General features: G+C 41.7%; 1 protein-coding gene across 1 annotated transcript in view; it reads left to right on the top strand.

Annotated features, from left to right (window-relative positions):
* Positions 1-18,700, top strand: part of LAMA4 (laminin subunit alpha 4) — a 97,629-nt gene that overhangs the window by 25,176 nt on the left and 53,753 nt on the right. The window contains exons 3-5 of the mRNA XM_084203182.1: positions 6,946-7,070; positions 11,059-11,139; positions 15,673-15,887. Of these exons, the coding sequence (XP_084059308.1) occupies positions 6,946-7,070; positions 11,059-11,139; positions 15,673-15,887 (421 nt within the window). The remainder of the gene's footprint in view (positions 1-6,945; positions 7,071-11,058; positions 11,140-15,672; positions 15,888-18,700) is intronic.

The following is an 18,700-nucleotide window of genomic DNA, read 5'->3' as shown; positions in this document are numbered from 1 at the left end:
AAATGTAGTTCCCACAGCATACAAATTAATGAAATTTTCATTGGCCTGTGCCCTGAATTCAAAATCAAATAAAATTAAACCCTTTTTAATGATGCCTTAAGGTAGAGTGCTCATATCTTTAATTTCTGCTGACATATATATCTTGAGGTTCTGTTTCAAAACTTCTCTCAGCTTATTCATAGAGTACAAACCAAATCCACGAGTCATTAAAAGCTTATTGAATGACACAGTCAATGAATCAACCATTTCCTTAGGTAACCAGGCAGAAAAAATTTTTGGAGACAGGTCCTTCCTTGCGTAGATGTCTACATAAAACCAGCACAGAAATCAGGCACGTGATCCTGTGACTAAAACTGAAGAGACACACAGTCCATTTTATTAGGACAGGAAATCACCCAAGTGTTAGAAGAAGAATAGCTAGCACAGTGTCAGCTCTACTAATTATATATTAAAAGAGAGATGTCAAATAATGCTTCATTTCAAGGACACTATCTGGTGATGCATGTAAAGCCAGTAGAGGAAGAAACACCAATTCATTGTGCTGATCTTGGACTTTGGATTTTTAACATATTTTTTTCAATCCTGGCTACAAGAAGAAAATTAATTCTCTTTTTAGGCTCTAGCTTTTGATTTTGGAAACAGGCATATATGTGATGCTAACTGGGTGAAACTGCAAGAGGTTCAAGTGGCCATCTGCAGGCCCAGGGATGTGCATTTCCCCTGCATAAAGCCCATCAGGTTTTGCTGCTAGTAAGACAGGAAAGTATGAAGGGAACATTTTACCTCCTGCACCATCCCCCAGACCACACCCCACCAACAACCTACAGCTGACCTATTTCTTTAGAGCACCTCCGCTGAGGGCTCAACATTTCAAAACTCAGACATGGGAGTGGTCTTCAAATGGCTGATCATCAGAGGGGCTGTGATGGTCACCTCTGAAAAGACTGGAATATGGAGGTGAAACAGCTTTTCTAAAGCCATGAACTGTCACACTTGCATAGGATTGTGCAAGTAGTACAATTCACAGGGCTTTACCATACTTAAAAATTTGATTGCACAGTCTAGGGAAGCAAGTTGCTTGAGGTGACTGCAATATATTATGGAAATGACTCCAAAAGAACACAACAAAATGGATTGAAAGGCAGAAAGTTCTTTAAAAATACCAAGCTGTTTTATCCAGGCAAAATTTTTGTAAGACTGAGTTATCAATCTCTTACATGAGGTGTCTACTCTTAATGGAGATGAGATCTTCCTTGATGCATAAAAATACAGAACAAAAGAAGTAAGTCTGGAGAAAGCATTATTGCAAAAGGTGAAGGCACATCTGAGTGGTTTGTTATCATTTCAGTTCCATATATTTGATTGGTCTTTATATAAAGCATCCAAATACTCATAAGAAAATTGACAAATAAAGAAATAAATGTGACCATTTTGGAACAGGAAAGACCAAATGATCCTAACAGTGGAGAGGATAAATCCACCGGTATCCTTTCCAGCCTTGTATGGAATTTTTTACAATAGAGCATATTGTCGTGCAAGTGATTTGTGTTTAAGCATTTGGGTTTACAGCTGAGTGGAAAGGTTGGAACAGATTTGGCAGTTCTGCCCAAGAGGATAATATGTTCCACATGGCTGCCAAGGCTGGTCTGGAGAACTGCCAGTGGATCTACAACCATCCATCAAGCATGAGCAAAAAGCAGTAAGGAGCTAGCAAAACTCCCCAGCTCGTTAGGTACTTCTGCCTTCAGAAAGAGCCTTGCTGCTTATAGCTCACTGCTTCTTTCTGCAAAGATGGGCTGCAGATATCTATACAGCATTGGTGACATATGTTTGAAAATCTAACCAGAATGCAGTGTTAGTATGCAGTGATTGTCAAAAACATTCATGTTAGTCAACACATTTTATCAGATATAGATATTTTCCTCCCTCTTAGCTATGTTTAAAGTTAGTATTTGTTGTCCTATCCAGTTCACGGTTGAAAACATGTGACAGTGATCTCCAATGTGTGAGCCACTCCAATTTTGTTTCCACTCCTACACAGCCAGTTCCATGAAGGAAATCAGGCCAGGACTTCAAGGAGGGGCTGCTGCTGCTCTCCCACCTGCTCAGCCACATTTGTCACAGTTAGCTACACCAAGTGATGGGTTGAGAAAGTAGTGGGCCAGGTGCATTTGGCAAGGCATCAGCTCCCACTTCACTAATACAGGACAAGGTCTGTAAATCAAAACTTTGACATAGAGAGGGTATTTTGACCCAAACCACATCAGGAAATTAGTTTTGTAGCTATTCTCTTTTTTTTTTTTTTTTTTTAACTTAGACAGGTGTCTTTAGTGAAAAATTGCTGAATACTTTATGTTTACTTTAAGTGCCTCATCTCCTTCTTCCATATGAAATTCTGAAAACTAATACTGCATCTCACCCACAATGGACGGAGAGAGAAAGCCTGAAACCCTAAACCTCATAGATGAAAAAGATAAAACATGTACAGCTCTTGGCTTTCAAGTCTTTTTGATGCATTCTGGTTTTTATTATTATTTTGGGATAGAAACAAATTCTGGTGTGCTGGGATGGGCAATGCTATGCAGTTCTGTAACCTCAGATGTGAGAGTATATATGAGGGGAAGTCTAAATCCACCTCCAAATACAGACTGCACAGCCATGTAAGCCACCTGCATCTCTTTACCTATATAATTTATCTATCCTTGTGAAATCTTCTGCATTAACAGTTGTTAAAAGACTGTCTCTCAGTAGGACAAGTAATAAGGGAGAAAAAAGGTAAACAAACAAAAAATTCCTAATGCATTGCAACAATAACTGTTTTCATCTCCAAAGTACTAAGATTGTCAAAGTTGGAGGACCCTTCCAGATTTCACAGACAATATTTAAGACCCTGCTGTTTTGGGGGATTTTATTTGTGGTTTTGGAGAGGCGGGCAGGGTTGTTGTTGTGCTAATTTACAAGAGGCAGGGCTGAGTATCAACTTTTGATCATCCCTGGAGTGCCTCCATGCCATCCAGCATTAGGTGTCTAACAGGTGCTCTGCACCACTCTGTGGCAGGTCCTGTCTTTCTTCACCTTTAGAGGGTACACAGAAAACACAAACTGCTGCCTATTTCCTATGGAGAAGGTCCAGACTGCCTAAATTGCACTTTGCTATCCCTCAGATGAAGTAATTTCCCTAAAACTGCATAAATGGCAGATTTAATGAAGCTGGTGCCTTTGAAGACCATCAGAATGAACTCTTTTCTTGCAAGTTCAGGTTTCTAAGTGAAGTTGGGGCAGATTCATGCCTCAGTTTTTCAGTTATATTAATTTACACAAGCATGCTTGTCTTGTGCGGGGAAACTTGTCCAAGTACTATTGCCTGAAGAGAAACAACAAACTTTTCATTATTATTTCTGCACAAATGTATGTACTGAGAAGAACTGCATCACATGAAGTGCTCTGTGGTAGTTGCAGCTTTACTTCCAATCAAATGGGTCTAGGAGAACAGTGTTGATGATCATTTCCAAGTAACACCACACACCCCCCACATCCACTCATAGCACCATTCCATGTTATTTTTATGTGTGCACTAATACTGACAGTAAGAACCAGGTAAAAATGCTCACACTGATTGTTGGCACTCAGTGAGAGTGCTAGAGAGGACTGCCAGGACCAGCTGAGACATTTTCTTACACAGGTAAATACAATCCTGCTGCTCTGTCATCAGACAACCTGCTGATGTACTGAAGGATGAGTGATTTCATGCTGTAGACTCATCTAGAAGCCTTTAGAAGCCAGGCTGCTACTGATCATCCACTCAAAATGATCCACAGAGAAGAAAAACACTTTTCTCAAACTACCATGCCAGTGTCACCCAATGCTGAGAATCACCCACGAGCTGCAGGGAGGGTGCTCTCCCTGCCTTCAGGTGGGTCTTCTGGGCTTAATGCACTCAGCAGTTTAGCTGTAGATGCAAAATAATGGAACATAAAATATAAGGACACCTTTTCTATCACTGTAAAAATATGGCTCTAAATACACACAGAAGATCTGTCTGGCTCAATAAGATAAATAATTTTTACATAAACACTAACCAGAAAAAAAACCAGAAATGTGCACTCATATAATGGGGTATCTGTGGTAAGAGAGCCCTTTTTCACTTCCCTTCAGTTTAGATACAAAAATGCAGATTTGAGGAGCAACATCTGCTCTCCTGCTCTGTTCATTGCAGTCGTATTTGGAAACCAGGAGCAGATTTATTCTGTTAATACCCATGTGTTGTGAGCTGAGGACAAACAAGTTGAAGTGACTTGATCAAACACAGTGAAGGCTACAACCAAACACACCCAAGGCCTCTGCCAAGGCTTCAGACACAGAGTGGCTCAAGCACTTGGAGTGCTTAGTGCCCACACTCTCCTGTATCTCTGGTGGTACACTACCATCATTTTTCTATTGGATAATGACAAATTTAAAATATCTTTAAAACTGTATTAGCCTTCCATTAGCCTTCTGGCACTCACCACATGCCCCGTGCTTAGTGCACTTCTTTCCTCCTCCCCTTCCTTCTATTCAAACTTTCTCCTAGTATTCTCTCATTTTAGAGGCTCTTAATTAAAATAACCTTCTGGTTTTCCATATACTAAATATTTTATTTCTTACAGCAAATATGACTTAGTAAAACCACCTTTAGCTCTACAACCACTAACGGCTAGTCTAGTTAAAGATCTGTGGAATAAAAATTGACTTTTTTTCCTTTTTCTCATCACATTCTACTTGCTGTAGAGTTCTCTGGCCAAATGACAGCCTTGCAGAAAGAATAATTTCTGGGCAGTGGGTTCTCTATGACTATAAAGTATGCAGGAATCAAGACAAGCAAAGTCTTCCAGAATAAAAATGGACCTGAGCCTATAAATAATGAGTCCTAATTGGAGATCCTTTATGGAATTCAAATAAGGAATATTGGGAAAAAAAAATCAGATGTGTTTTCACAAGCAAAACCAAAAACATCAGTGTTGCCAAGACAAAATTCTGCCACTAAATCAAAGTCACAGCATGAGGATACAAAACCAAGTTAGGAATGTCTGTGCAAGTGAAGCTTTACTATTTGTTTTCATTAAATGTCTTCCCTAATCACATTCCTCTCTTCTCATACTCTTTCTTCAGAGAACACACCATGTGTGGAGAAGAAAGTGAGTGTCAAATCTGCAGGGGCTGCTGCAGGTGAACAGTTGGTTGGCTGAGCTCCCTCACCCCACCCCAGGGCTGTTGAAGATGTTCCAGCCACAGAGACACTGAGATGCCCCTTGCTCCAGGCTAAGGAGCTCCCTCCCCTTTGGAGCACTCCTGAAACCCCATACACATCTTCCCTGCCAGTTCCCAGGTCCTGGGCCAGGTACCACAAGAGGTCCCATGCAGGGCCCCACTGGATTTTTCTGCAGCTCATGTATGATCTCCAGCAGAGGCAATGGGAGGGCCAGGCTAGGAGAGAACCTAGACTGGTTCCCATTTCAAAAGTCTTTGTTTCATACTCCACCATCAGCCACAACTGCTGTATTAGAGTGTGTCACAGGGTACATACCTCTTGAGTTCTTGGAATATCCATTTGTAAATCTGTTGCCCATTAATTTGTCTAAGGAATCCCTTATTGTCCCAGCAAGTACTCTCACCTCCTGGCAAAAAGTAGCAGCAGTCTATGTTCTGTGTAGGGAGGTACCTTTTCAAGTCAGTGCCCCTCAGTTCCTGTATTGCAGAATTTGGGTGAACTATTGTATTGTATTCAGCTTATTTACAAACTTTATTCATAACCCAAACACACCCTCCTGCCTTTCTGTCCCAGCTGAGCAGCCCTACATTTTCTGTCTCTGTAAGACGGTGGTGAATACTGAACAAAACTCATATCAGCACCGAGGCTTAGGTGATGATCTGAACAGTGACTCTTCCCATGCTGAAAAGTTACTCTTGTATCCTACCTTAATTTCCTACCCTGTTTCAGCTTTCCATTTGCAAAAGAAACTTTTTTTCAAGTATCCTGTCAGCTTAGTTGGTTTTTTGTGGAAGTCATGGTAGATCACATCCTCTGATTCCCCTTGCTTATTTGCACCTTTATTCAGCAGACAGCGAAGCAGGAATTCCTGAATCAGTTGATGTTTATTCATATACTCAGAGGTCTTCTTCTTTATTATGGACATTGTCATCTTCCCAGGGATGGAAATCACATCTGTCAGTATGCAGTTTCCATGATCCATGGTATTAGCCCAGAAGAGGAAAGAATCAAGGAAGCTAGCCCAAACCTACAGCAAATATGCACTGATAGAGTAGTTCTCCACATACATCTGCCATGGATCTATTTCCTTGCTGTCTCAAGCCTGGCACAGCTGCTCACATCTGTACTGTGTCCATACCAAGTGCTGTAACCAGAGAGTTCTGATTCAGGGACACTACAAAACTCCTTGCACAGTTGCAAGAATGGAAGCCCTCTCTGTATCCTTCCTACTCTTCTAAAGTAGCTTGGTGAGCTCCCTATGCTCTTTTCCAGAAGCTGTCTTGCTGAAGCCTGTGTCTTGGCTCAAGTCTGTTGACAATATTTACCAGCAGATACCTTTTATTAGTTTTGGAGTCATTAAAGTGGATTTTTCCCTTTTGGCACATGCAGTTGGAAACAGGGCTGGCAGCTACACCTGAGTAGCTCTGACACTTCTGCTCCAGCACCTTCCAGCCTCATTTGTCTGTTTTGTCCTGTACAGCACCTTGTCAACCCTTGCTGCCAGTCACCGTAATAATTTATAGCATTTTTATTTGCAGCTGTGTTATCTTGTCTGCCCAAATCTGTCAATACCTTGCAAGATCAAGGTGTGGCATCAGCCACTCTGCTTCTTGGCCAGGTCTTCAGCTAAGTGACCTTTTTCTGAATTAGGCAGCACCTCCATTTAACTTTCTCCATTCTGTCTCCTTCCACTGCAGGACTGCCAGAGGAACACAACAGGACAGCACTGTGAGCAGTGCCCCGATGGCTTCATCGGCGACGTCGTCAGGGGAGTGCCCACCTTCTGCCAGCCCTGCCCCTGCCCCCTGCCAGCACTTGCCAAGTATGTAAAGAGTCTTTGCCTCTCTTCCATTTGGATTGCATTTGGCCCTTTCCAAGGTGGGGCCAGCATCCCTGCCTGAATGCAGGAGACAAAGGTCGCTGCCCTTGGCAAACACAGGGGTAAATAAGAGGACTACCAGTGCTCATGCTTACAAACACAGGAAACAGCATTTCTTTTAGAAGGTGTAAAATATCTTTAAATGCTCCTAACAATTCTTACCAAGTGGGAGGAGAATGAGAAAGTTCAAGTTCACCCTTTTACGTAGAAGATATAATTCAGTTGTGTGGTTACTTTTTAAAATCCCTTAAAGAACAATTCTCAAGAAAGGTGGCATCAGAGATTTATGTGGTTGAGACAGAAAAAAAAGACAGACAGAAAGTTCAATCCATATCACCAAACACATGAAAAAAAAGCATGAGTTTTCAGTCCCCTGAGTCTACAGCAGCTGGATCTGGTTAGCACAGTAACAGTTCAAAGGAAAGTGCTGGAGCATCCTGTGACACCTACAGTGCCCTTCAGCTGATGCCCAGCTACTTTTGGGTAAGAAACTCTGAAGCCTGACAGAAAACCAAGACCAAATCAAAGAACTCCAGATGTTGAGTGCTTTGTGTCTTCACAGAAAAAAAAAAAAAAAAAAAAAAAGGAAAAGAAAAAGAAAAAGAAAACACAAAATCCAAGCCACAACCAGCCATTAGAAACAACTAGTGGCATGTCAGTAATGCAGCTGAAAGAAATTATCAGCTTCCTCTTGCTCAGATTCATGCTCTGGGAGAGAGGTATCTGTGTGAATCTCACCACAGGGAGATGCTAGTAAATAGCTGCCAAGAGGCTGAGGTTGGTTTTCAGGGAGCTAGCTATTCCTCTTGTGTTGTTTCCCATCCTGCTTTCAGCAGGACGTCACAGCAAAGGGAATTTCATCCTTACTGTATTTGTTTGCTGTTGCTATAGGATCACTCACACTACCTTAAGGTGGGATGAGCTCCATTTTGCTCAGCTTCTCAGGGCTCAAATTGGCAAAGCAACAAAATCACTCTGACCAAATTCCCACAGATCCCTTCTTGGCTTTGCAGTGAGCTGCAGACATGTGAAAAGGGCCATGGGGTGAAGAAGAGCTATTGCTGAAAAACTTCAGCTTTGCCTGGATTACAGAGAAGATCCTCCAGAGACCATGGAAGAACCTGGCTTTGCTCACATGTAGAAAGGCTTAGGAGTGAGCAAGCTCGCAGATGAAGCAAACTATTCCTCCCAGTTTCAGTAGCAGCTGTAATGCCTGAAAAATTAGAAATACAACAGTCAGGAGCAGGGCTTTTTTCCTTGGCAAAGTGAGGTTTTGTAACCTGTTGGACACAGAGCAGCCACTTTGGTGTGAGAAGCCACAACCTGGGCTGCACATACCTGAGGCACTTCCACATGAGCTCTACCAAGCAAGGTCAGTCAGGCAAGGTCTGTTCTGCTCTCCCTACAGCTCCATTTGACACAGCATGACTGGGTCTGCATTCACCCAGACCCTGCCCCATGCAGCAGCCCAAGGGCTCTGCAGAGCAGGGAGTTGGATGGTGCACTGGCCACTGAGCAGGGCACAGTGCAGTAGGGCCAGCAGGGACTTGGGCTACAGCCTTTCTCTGCCACGGCTGTGGGAGATGGCAGCAGAGCATTCCCAGTTCCAACATGCTCCTTAGCTAGGGACATTATGCTTCTCCTGTTCCAGACCAACAGGGAGAAGGAAATCCCAAACCCAAAACTCAGCAGCATGGGGTTGGGAAGGGAGAACAAATGTTGCAAGAAACCTGAACGCGGATGCCTCAATATTAACAGCAATACATTGCTTGGACTTGATGAGCCTCAAGGGCCCATTCATCTCAGAAAATTCTGTGTTCTGTGACATTGTCTCCCCTTTGAAGCTACGTCAGTAAAAATCCACTTTGCTTCCTCGGTTTTCCCTCAGAAAAGTCCTGAAGGTAGTAATTAAAGGAACACCCCATCCCAAGTTGCCTCATACCCCTATTTAAATAATGTGCAGAAATTGCCTGTTCAGCTTCTTGCATGAGACAGACCTGACCACAGAATAGTCTTCAGCTGGGGCTGGAACAGGCAAAAAAAAAAATTAAGCAACATTAAGCTTTACTAAAGCTTAACTGAATTCAAAGAACAAATGTTCTTTATTAGTTGTTTTTTTTCAATTTTCCTTCATTAATCCTACTACATATAAAGAGTAAGGCAAAATAATAACTCTACCAGAAGCAGAAAAGCATTAAATGGCTTAAAACCATCCAAAGGATGTTGTTTTTAACGCTGTTTTACTTTGGAAATAGAATACCAAATCTGTAAACTGACAGACTCACCAGATAGGTATTTTTCCCAGGAATTCAGCAGTATCTCTAGATTTTCTGACCAGGCTGTCTTCATGTTTTCTATCCTGGGAATTTTTGGAGTAACTTTTGGACATTACACATGAAGTGTAATGTCATCTCTTTGGAACAAAAAAAGGAGGATGGATGTTGTTTCACAGTCCAGCAGATGTTACTTCTTTTCAAACCCAAGGGAATTATAAAGCCTTTTTTCCCCCTAAAAGTTCACAAAAAGTATAAAGCTTGAGGAAGATTTCAGTCCTACTTCATAACTTAGATCCACAATGTGGTTTTTGCAGCTACGTGAAGGAATTAGATTTTGTTAAAGGAGAGGAAGCCTGCCAAACTATTGTGACTTTCTCAACATGTTCTTGTAAAAGCCACACAGCAGTCAATTTGTAAATTCTGTGAGAAGAATCTCATTTTATGTTCTCTCTGGTTATACCAAATATTTTGAGACAGCAGAGATCCAGACAGATTTTTTGCCTCTGGTTGTCCAACCAGTTGAGAAACGCTGGCTGGAACTGAAATTATGCGGGAATTCTCATCAGCTTTCAATGCTGTTTGTTCCTGGAACAAGCAGTGCACGGATCAGGCACTTTCCCACTGCTCTGAGTCTTTTGTCCTGTGTGAAAAGGAGACAACCCAGCCACAGCTGCCCAGCACCATATGACTGAGGAGCTGTGTTTTAGCAACCATGGGCCTGCAGCTGGAGACTGCTGCCACTCACTACTCTGGTTGCATTCTAGTGCTGGCAGAAATTTAACCACACATATTGCAAACTAACTAGAAACATCTTAGGACTGTATCTCTTTTTTCCTGTAAATGTATTTAAGGCATGTCCATCACCATGTTTGAAATACACATAAAATTTGCACTTTTCACATCTGGCTACTGCTGTTTCTTGGGTCTAATTTTTATTTAAACATTTATTAAGTCCTGAAAACAGAAGAAAACAAAGGAATCCACCATTTGGAATCATGGCAGTAGAAATTACAGTCCGAGCCATTACTGCAGTCAGCATCACTAATTTGGCACGTTGGTCTCAGAAGAGGCTGCAGACTCTTTCCATCTTGCTGGGGAAGATGGTAGAGCAGCCCTGGTTGCTGTAAACTCAGTTACTCTGGATGAGGACAGCATCACTGAGGTCAGTCTTCATCAATAGGAACTTCCAGATTGGTATTTGAGAAAAACTGTAGGATTTGCACAGGAAACTGCTGCACCCATTCCAAAATCTCAGTTCTTGAAGTGCTCAGTGCAGTGTCTTCCACAAACAATATTTTATCCATTAGGATAATAGACAGGAAACAATTAGGTTCAGATGACCGACACATTTATCATTAGTCCCTTCTCTAAAGTGTGGGTATCAAAACCTGCAGATGTGTCTGATCTGCACTGCAAGACTAAGACTTTCATACCTATACATCTGTACTTATATAGCTCCATAGTCCTATACACTAATTAGTGCTTCCTAAACTAATTCAAAGTCTAAACAAGGGGTATAATATAAATTATGCAGAGAGCTGAGCACCCATTCAGCAATGAACAACCAAGAGCCAGAGTTCACATTGACAAAAGCAACATTCCCAAGTGTCTGTCATTGCCTGGTGTTCTAACTATTCATCCTGATGAAATTCCAGCTTTGCAGTCTCCTGTTACAGAAAGAGTGGAAGTGTGCGTTGTGTCTGCAAGGAAAACTATGCAGGACCCAACTGTGAGAGGTAAGAAACCCACAGGATGACTTGTTGGTCAGCAATACAGAAGTCCAGAATTTTTTCAGAGAATCTTGCCATTCTGGGGAGAAATCTTATGCACGTGGTTTCATCAGGTAGAATTGTGTCTGTTAAATGATCTTGTTAATTTCCTATTAAAAAGCACTAAAATTTGCTGTGGAGAAGTGTCAGCATAAGACAGGCATTTACATATAATGTATTTTGATCTAGGTCTTGCACTTTGTGTACCTTCAAGTGGTGATCTGCCTAAAAGGAATGCAATTTAAAAGTAAAAAATACAAATCAGAAACAGCAGCTGAAGTGAAAAATATCTACCACATTGATGCCTCTTGCAATTCACCCCCTAAAATATGTAGCAGTTTTCTACCAAATAACTTTTACAAAAGCAAAGGAGAAAATCCACTATCGAGTCAAATTCTAAAAGCAGATGCAGCTTTTTTCATTACATTTTAAGTGCACTTCACAGACATGATTCAATAAAGTCAAGCAAACAATTATAGGCCAGTGTTGCTTTTCAACTTTCCCTTATGTCCATAAACAATTTCCAGTAAACATTCCCTAAATAACAAAGGACACAAATAAATTGAACTATACAGCAGAAATATAACTTCATGTGCTGTAAGAGGCTCTCCTACTTGTTATGAACACACAGGGATGATGTTTCAATGAATGTCAAGGGCCTGATTATAATTCAGAAATTGTCCTTGAGCAGCCAATAAATTAAAACAGCTCTAGCACAAAGACTGAGGGATATAGGATGGCTCAGACAGTGGCTTCCTAAACATTTCCTTTTGTTTTCCCTTAAAGCCCCTGAAGTATATAAGTCTTTAGTCATCTGTCAATAATGGGCAAGCCTGGAATTCAAATGATACTTAATGTAACTGTCAGAGAAGGGAAAAAAGGGATACTTAAGATGCAAAGACAAATCAAAATGAAAAAGGTAAGATGAACAATGAGCATCGTCCTTACAGATGATGCAAAATCATCAGTCAATTACCTCCACATCACTAACATCATGACAGCAACAGTGAAAGCAGATGGCACAAAAATAAAAAACCCACCCTCGTTTACAGGCCCACGGCTGTATTCTTTTGTTCCTTCAAAATGTCAGGTTTATACACAAAGGATAATGCAGACAATTAAAAGGTCATTCAGGTTCCTTAATGGTTATTAAAATGTCAGTCCAGACTACAAGCAATACAAATGGGCAGCAGTAACACAGAAACAGCAGAAAACAACATCAGCTTTGTTTTCTAATGGCCACTGCCCAGTCTGACGCAGGGCATCTGTCTCAAGGAAGGGAAAGCTGTGTAGAAAAAGCCACAGAAAGGAATCAGCCTGTCCTGGTCACTATGTTAAGAGCTTGGCTGATTGCTGGGGGAAGGTGCAAGCAGTGACAGACAGGACTTGCCTTCTGGTCCTACACCCATTTGTATCAGAAATGTCAAAAAGTGTTTCGAAGCTGGATGATGCACTGCTTGCCCCTGCCCACTTGCTAAAGAGCAAGTCCTTGCTTGGCACACACTGCTGCTGGGCACTGCCAGAAAAAGGTGGTGTAAATCACAGGCACCCCAACTAGCAACTGAGTAAACCAGCTTCCCAAATTGAAATTTAGGAATTAATAATTTTTCTCCTGGACTTCAGCAGTAAGGCATCAGGGTCGTAACTGATGTCATGCAGGCTTTGTTAATGCACAAATGTTGAAAAAGACAACTGAACAAATTACAGTTTACTATCCAAAGCAAATAGATGAAAAAGGTTCTTTTGGCATTGCCAGAGAAGGGGAAGTTGATTTCTTACTCACTAATAATTACAGGAAGCAGTTATGGCTGCAGGATGAAACAAAGACAACTTTGCTGTTTTATTATGGGAGAGGAAATATTCTTTTTTAGCATAAAAGGTTCGTTTATTGATACAATCTAGGAAAAGACATTTACTCCAGGCCTCTTAACTTTTTCAGGCCATAAAGTGCAGAGATGGAGCAGAACATTTCCAGTCAGTGGCTTCTGCTCTTCTCACATCCTACCCACAATTCAAAAGAGATTAAATGCCTCAGTACTATGAGATGTACTGAGTGGCAAAGGGAAGAGTGAAGATAACACATGTATTTTCAGCTCTGAAAGTTTCTTTTTGCTTTAAACAGCTGCTCCAGATGAGAAGTTATGGCTAATAAAAGTGAGTCATAGAAGAGTTCAGGCTGGGAGGGACCTTAGAAGTCATCTGGTTCCAACCCCCTGCCATTGGCAGGGACACCTTCCGCTGGACCAGGTTGCTCAGAGCCTCATCCAGCCTGGTCTTGAACACATCCAGGGATGGGGCATCCACAACTTCTCTGGGCAGCCTGTTCTGGTGCCTCAGGTGGCCATAAAAAGCAGCACTTGTAAAATGTATCTGTGGGGATGTGAGGAAATGTCCTCTACATTCCTGGCAAGTGAACTGAATGGTTTATTTTGGAAAAGAAGGGGAAAATGGCCTCGTCCTGATGATAGGGAAGACGTGGCAGGGCTGGTGGGGATAGTATGCTGTGGGCAGCAGTGAGCAAAAGGCTGGTGTGACCCCAGCCCTACTCAGTGGCCTCTGGGAACCTGGTAGCCACATTAGACAGATGATCATTTGGAAAATTCCTAACTACAGAAAAACAAAAAACTGAAATTTTAGACAATCGCAGCAAGACTTCTGGTATGACTGACTAGCAGCTTTACCCATCACTGCCTGATCTAACTCCCATGGGAATGGGGAATGATTCAACCAAATCATAATAATAAATGACACTCTGCACTCAGTGTTGCACTCACAGTTCTTCAGGGGGTGCACAGAACTCCCGGCCACACTTTAATTCTTTACATCTGGGTCACCCAAATGATAAAATCTGCACCAAAGATTCTGGCAGTGTTGCAAAGAGACAGAAAGAGCCTTTGTCATTGACAAAAGCAGTGTTTAAGGCAGCCAAGTGGTTTCTATTAAGATGCTTAAAATTTTATGTGAGGATTCAGGACTGGAACATGAACAAAGCAGCATTGAGAAAATTACTCTCTTTATCAAAAAAAAAAAAAAAAAAAACCAGAAAATATAGGAACAGATTAAAACTCAAAGCTTTTATCAGATCTCCCATATTTTCAGGGTTCAGACATGGCAGAACCTGAATTTGACTGTGTTCAGATTTTAGAAGACAAGTGACCTTGATTTAGGTACCCAGCCAGAATCTGGGAAAATTAATCTGAACTGCCTGAAATGCTCATCCTCCCTGCTTACCAACAGCAGACAGAAAAACAGCATCTTAAACAGGACTTTGGATGGGAAACAAGGACAACATGGTGATAAAGCAGAATGAACTACAATAAATATTTCTTACCTAAATCATTGCAGCAACTATTCAGTCCTCCAGTTTCTTCAGCCAGCAATTGTTACACCAGCCAGTTATTTCCCTCCTGTCAAGAATTCTTCATTTCCAATTTTGGGGTATGAGTCCCTGATCTCTGAGCTCCAGGCTTCTGCATCATGGGCATTAGTGCTCCATGCCCACCCTAGTACTAGTTCTCCTTGTGTCAATGGTTGTTTGGCAAAAGCCCCCCTTGCTTGTAGGATTAAACACATTCCCTGATATCAGCAGAAACATCTTTAACTGAGACTATTTCCTTTCCAAATCACCAAACCTATTTGCTTAGGGCCACTGATCCATCCAGGAGTGTTACATTGCTGGTGTGTCTATACTCTGAAAAACCACCATAATATTGACATGTCTCTCATTTTAAGATGTAGAAATTTCTAAACTGAAATGCTTCCCAAACATAACAAGACATGATAAGAAATTTGGACCTATTTCAGGCCTTCACTGGGGTGCCTGGTACTTGCCTCTGCAGACCAAGAGAGGAATCCTCCCTGGTGACTGCTCTCAGCCTTTTACCCTCATCCAACAGCATAACACCAAAGAGATCTGAAAACAGAGTCTGGTTCAGGGCCTGTTCTGTTTTGCAAAAACCAGAAGCCACCCCAATACCTCACCATAGAAGTATTTCTATGAACCTTTCCTGGTCAGGACTTTTTATGTACATTTATAATAGAAATAAGGTCTGAACTTCCTCTGAGTTTCAGCATCCTGAAATGCGGCCTCTTACCCCAGTTTCCTATATAACACAATGTAGTTGGTGAGATACAGAGCTGAAAGAGACCAAAACAAACACTGTAGAGCTGCATTGCTGCCAAAGAAATTCTGTCACAGATTTTAAAACAATAGGGAGAAAATCATTTCACTGCTAAAGAAACGCAGAAAAAATAAATTAATGCAGACTGGTATGCTTGAGATACCGAGGGTGTTCCAGAAGGGGAAAATATATAACAGTACAGATTGAGATTAGAGCACAAAATAGCCTCTGTAGGAGTGAAGCTCCTAATTAGCTCTCTGTCCATTAGAAGCTGCAGACAATGATCAATTCCTGGTGACACAAATAAGGTCAGAGAAAAAAAGGTGTCACGGATAGGAATGTCATTGTTCGTCACTGCCGGTGCTGCTCTTCCTTTCAGGTGCGCCCCTGGTTACTATGGGAACCCTTTGCTAATTGGAAGCACTTGTAAAAAATGTGACTGCAATGGCAACTCAGACCCAAATCTGATTTTTGAAGACTGTGATGAAGTGACCGGCCAGTGCCGCAACTGCCTGCACCACACCAGCGGCTTCAACTGCGAACGATGCGCTCCGGGCTACTATGGGGACGCCAGACTGGCTAAAAACTGCACAGGTACTGTCTGCAGTCTGGCACAGCACGGTCTGTGGGTGATCTCCCAGAAATCAGAGATGCCTGAACCAGTTGTCAGATACCTGGGGCTGTGGGAGGCAGGTGATGGGATAATTTGGATGCCTGTTCTGTTGAATCATCCCAGGCGCCAGAGAAATATCTCTTTCCCTCTCCCATGACCAAGTCTCAGACCCCAGACTCCAACACATCTAGTGCCTGATCAGGTTTAATGGAGGCACTGTTATGTTCTCCTGAATCTTGTTTTAAATAAGGTTCTCTAAGAGTTCTTTGGGCAAAGTCCTCATCTTTGTGCTTGTCCACACCATGACCACTCAGGCTGATGGTGCTTAAAAACTTGAAAGTATTTTTTATGGGAACAGGATCATCCTTCCTGTCCTGACCCAATACACACTCACTTTCTGTTATTTTTCACATTTCTGTGATACATTCTGCATTTTCTACAACTCTGTGTAATCTTGCTGGTTGCTGGTTTCTGTAGTTTCACCCAAGAGGTATTTTCAGGGTCTGGTGAAGTGCTACCCAGAATACCTCAGCAAAACATACCTGCACAGAGGGGTCACAAAGTTTTGTCTCTAATATTGCCCTAATTTACATGGAGTTCAATCCAAACAGGGCTTAGACCTCATACCTTTTATCCTTGCTTTGGCTCTGGAAGTGAAGTTTGCATCCTCTTTCAAAGCACTTAAGAACAGCCACTGCTAAAGGCAAAATGCAGGTGCTCAGAGCAAGGACCTTGGGGCTCCCTCCCAAAATCTTTGGCAGGGGTCCCTCAAGGACCAGAACACAAAGGAGGGAGACAAAGTATTCCTGCCTCAGCCTCTCTTGAAGGTAAGACAGTTGAAGCACACACTCAGCTTGGACTTCAGAAGTGCTCAGGGCCTCCAGGTACACAGCTACAGGCCTCAGGGAATTAGCAATGTCTTGATCCTTCTTGCAACTCTCTGTGTACTTGTTTCTTACTTCCTTATTATAAAGTGTTTTGGGACGCACAGGATGGAGGCTGTGAGGATGCTGTGCAATCCCATGCCCTTTGTGCTGCTACCTTCACTTGTAGGGGACCACATGTGATGCCATGATGGTCCTATCTGGTTTTATATTCCAGTGACAGCTGGAATTTGAGTGTGCATCTCCAGGATGTAACTCACATCACAAAGTCACATGGTTGAATTCCATTTATGCTGAACAGGAAGAGATGGTGCTCATGCACAGTGATCCCAAAAGACAAAGTTATGTATCCCAACCAGCTGAAAAGACATCAGCTGTGGGGAACAGCGTGCCCCAAAACTCACCTCCTGCCTGGATTTAGGTAGCCAAGATGTTCATGAAATACAGCATGTCTGTGATATTGAGGTGGCAAAAATGATTCTTGTTCAGAAACTTTACTGCCTAGTTCACTTCACCTGAGATGACTTAACTACAGTTGTCCAAGAAGGAATGATAGGATCCAGTCTGTGGGTCCTGAATTCCATGAGGCAGGAGGAACACACCCAGCACTTCACCTCTGCAAACCACAGCAATAGTGCCCTGCCCATGGCCAAAAGCACCTAAGAGTAACTTTGCCAGAAGTCTGAGAGTTACAGGGCATTCAAAATGTTTGAGCAGGTTATGTAATAAGTGATTTTGGAAAGCATCTCTGAAAGTGAAGTTTCGAAACTCAAATCAAACTTTCATTACCTCAGTAGAGTTTTTTTGCTTGTACCCTTAAGGAGGTACACAGGAGTTCTCTATACAGGCTGTTCACACAGACTTCACATCAGTGTGATAATTCTCTTCATTTGCAGATTTCCTTCCAGTGTTTCATCTTTGCTAAAAAAAAAGTGCTTGAGCACTTGAGTACATTGTGAGAGGTACAGCTTTTCTCTTTCCAGAAGTGAATTTAATCTTGAAGTTCACTCTAGCAAATCCTGATTTTGCAGTGTTATATTTCAGAGAATTACACACTTCTCGTTTGATCTTCATTTCTGCTGAGCACCACAATGTGCTATACTTGACAGTACTGTGCAGATTGCAGTGCATCAATACATCCACAATATTCCAACTATTTGTGTAGTTCACAGGGAAAGCTTATCCTTTGTTTGGCTTTGTGGGACAATTAGGAACTATTGCTTAGAATTGATTCTGAACTAAGTCAAATATCTTCTTTAAACTAAAATAAAGAAACAAAATTATTGTAAGAATCAAGCCAGTTTGCATATTTCCATAGAGCATCTCAAAGGGTATATAAAATAAAAAAAGGCAAGACCATTAAATTAACAAGCAGCTCTATCAATCTAAAATCTTTTTTTTTTTTCTTTTGAGTGGAAGACAAAACCTGGGTAGCTGTGAATGGTGGTTTTAAGCTGCTTTTAATTTTTTTTAGCCACATATCCTTTAGCCATAGTTCAAAGGTCTCCACAGACGGCCCTCAGAAATAAGGTAGCTTTCCCCACCAGCAAACTGTGGTATCATTGAAAGTCTTGATTCACTACTAAAAATGTGATATCTCTTAAACCAGTAGTTGAAAAATTTGGAATTCATTTGATATAAGATTTTGAGACTCACAGGTATTCATTTAAATAAGAAGACGCAATTTTATTTTCTCCAAGCAATAAGCACCGATCTCATTGAAATTTTAACCTTTAAAGTTTAATATTGCTACCTGGCAATAGCCCAGTCGCCATGATATAAGTAAAGAGAAATCTCTACTTTCAACTGATACTTTTCTTTCACTTCTTAAAAAAAAGAAATGGCAAATTAAAAGTTATCATAGATCCAAAAGCTGGGAGGCACAGATTGTGATAAGGTCAAAATGCTGA

This window comes from Fringilla coelebs (assembly GCF_963513975.1).
Source record: "Fringilla coelebs genome assembly, chromosome: 3".
Taxonomy (NCBI): domain Eukaryota; kingdom Metazoa; phylum Chordata; class Aves; order Passeriformes; family Fringillidae; genus Fringilla; species Fringilla coelebs.
Note: the sequence above shows the minus strand (reverse complement) of the source record. Positions and strands in the feature narration are given on the sequence as shown.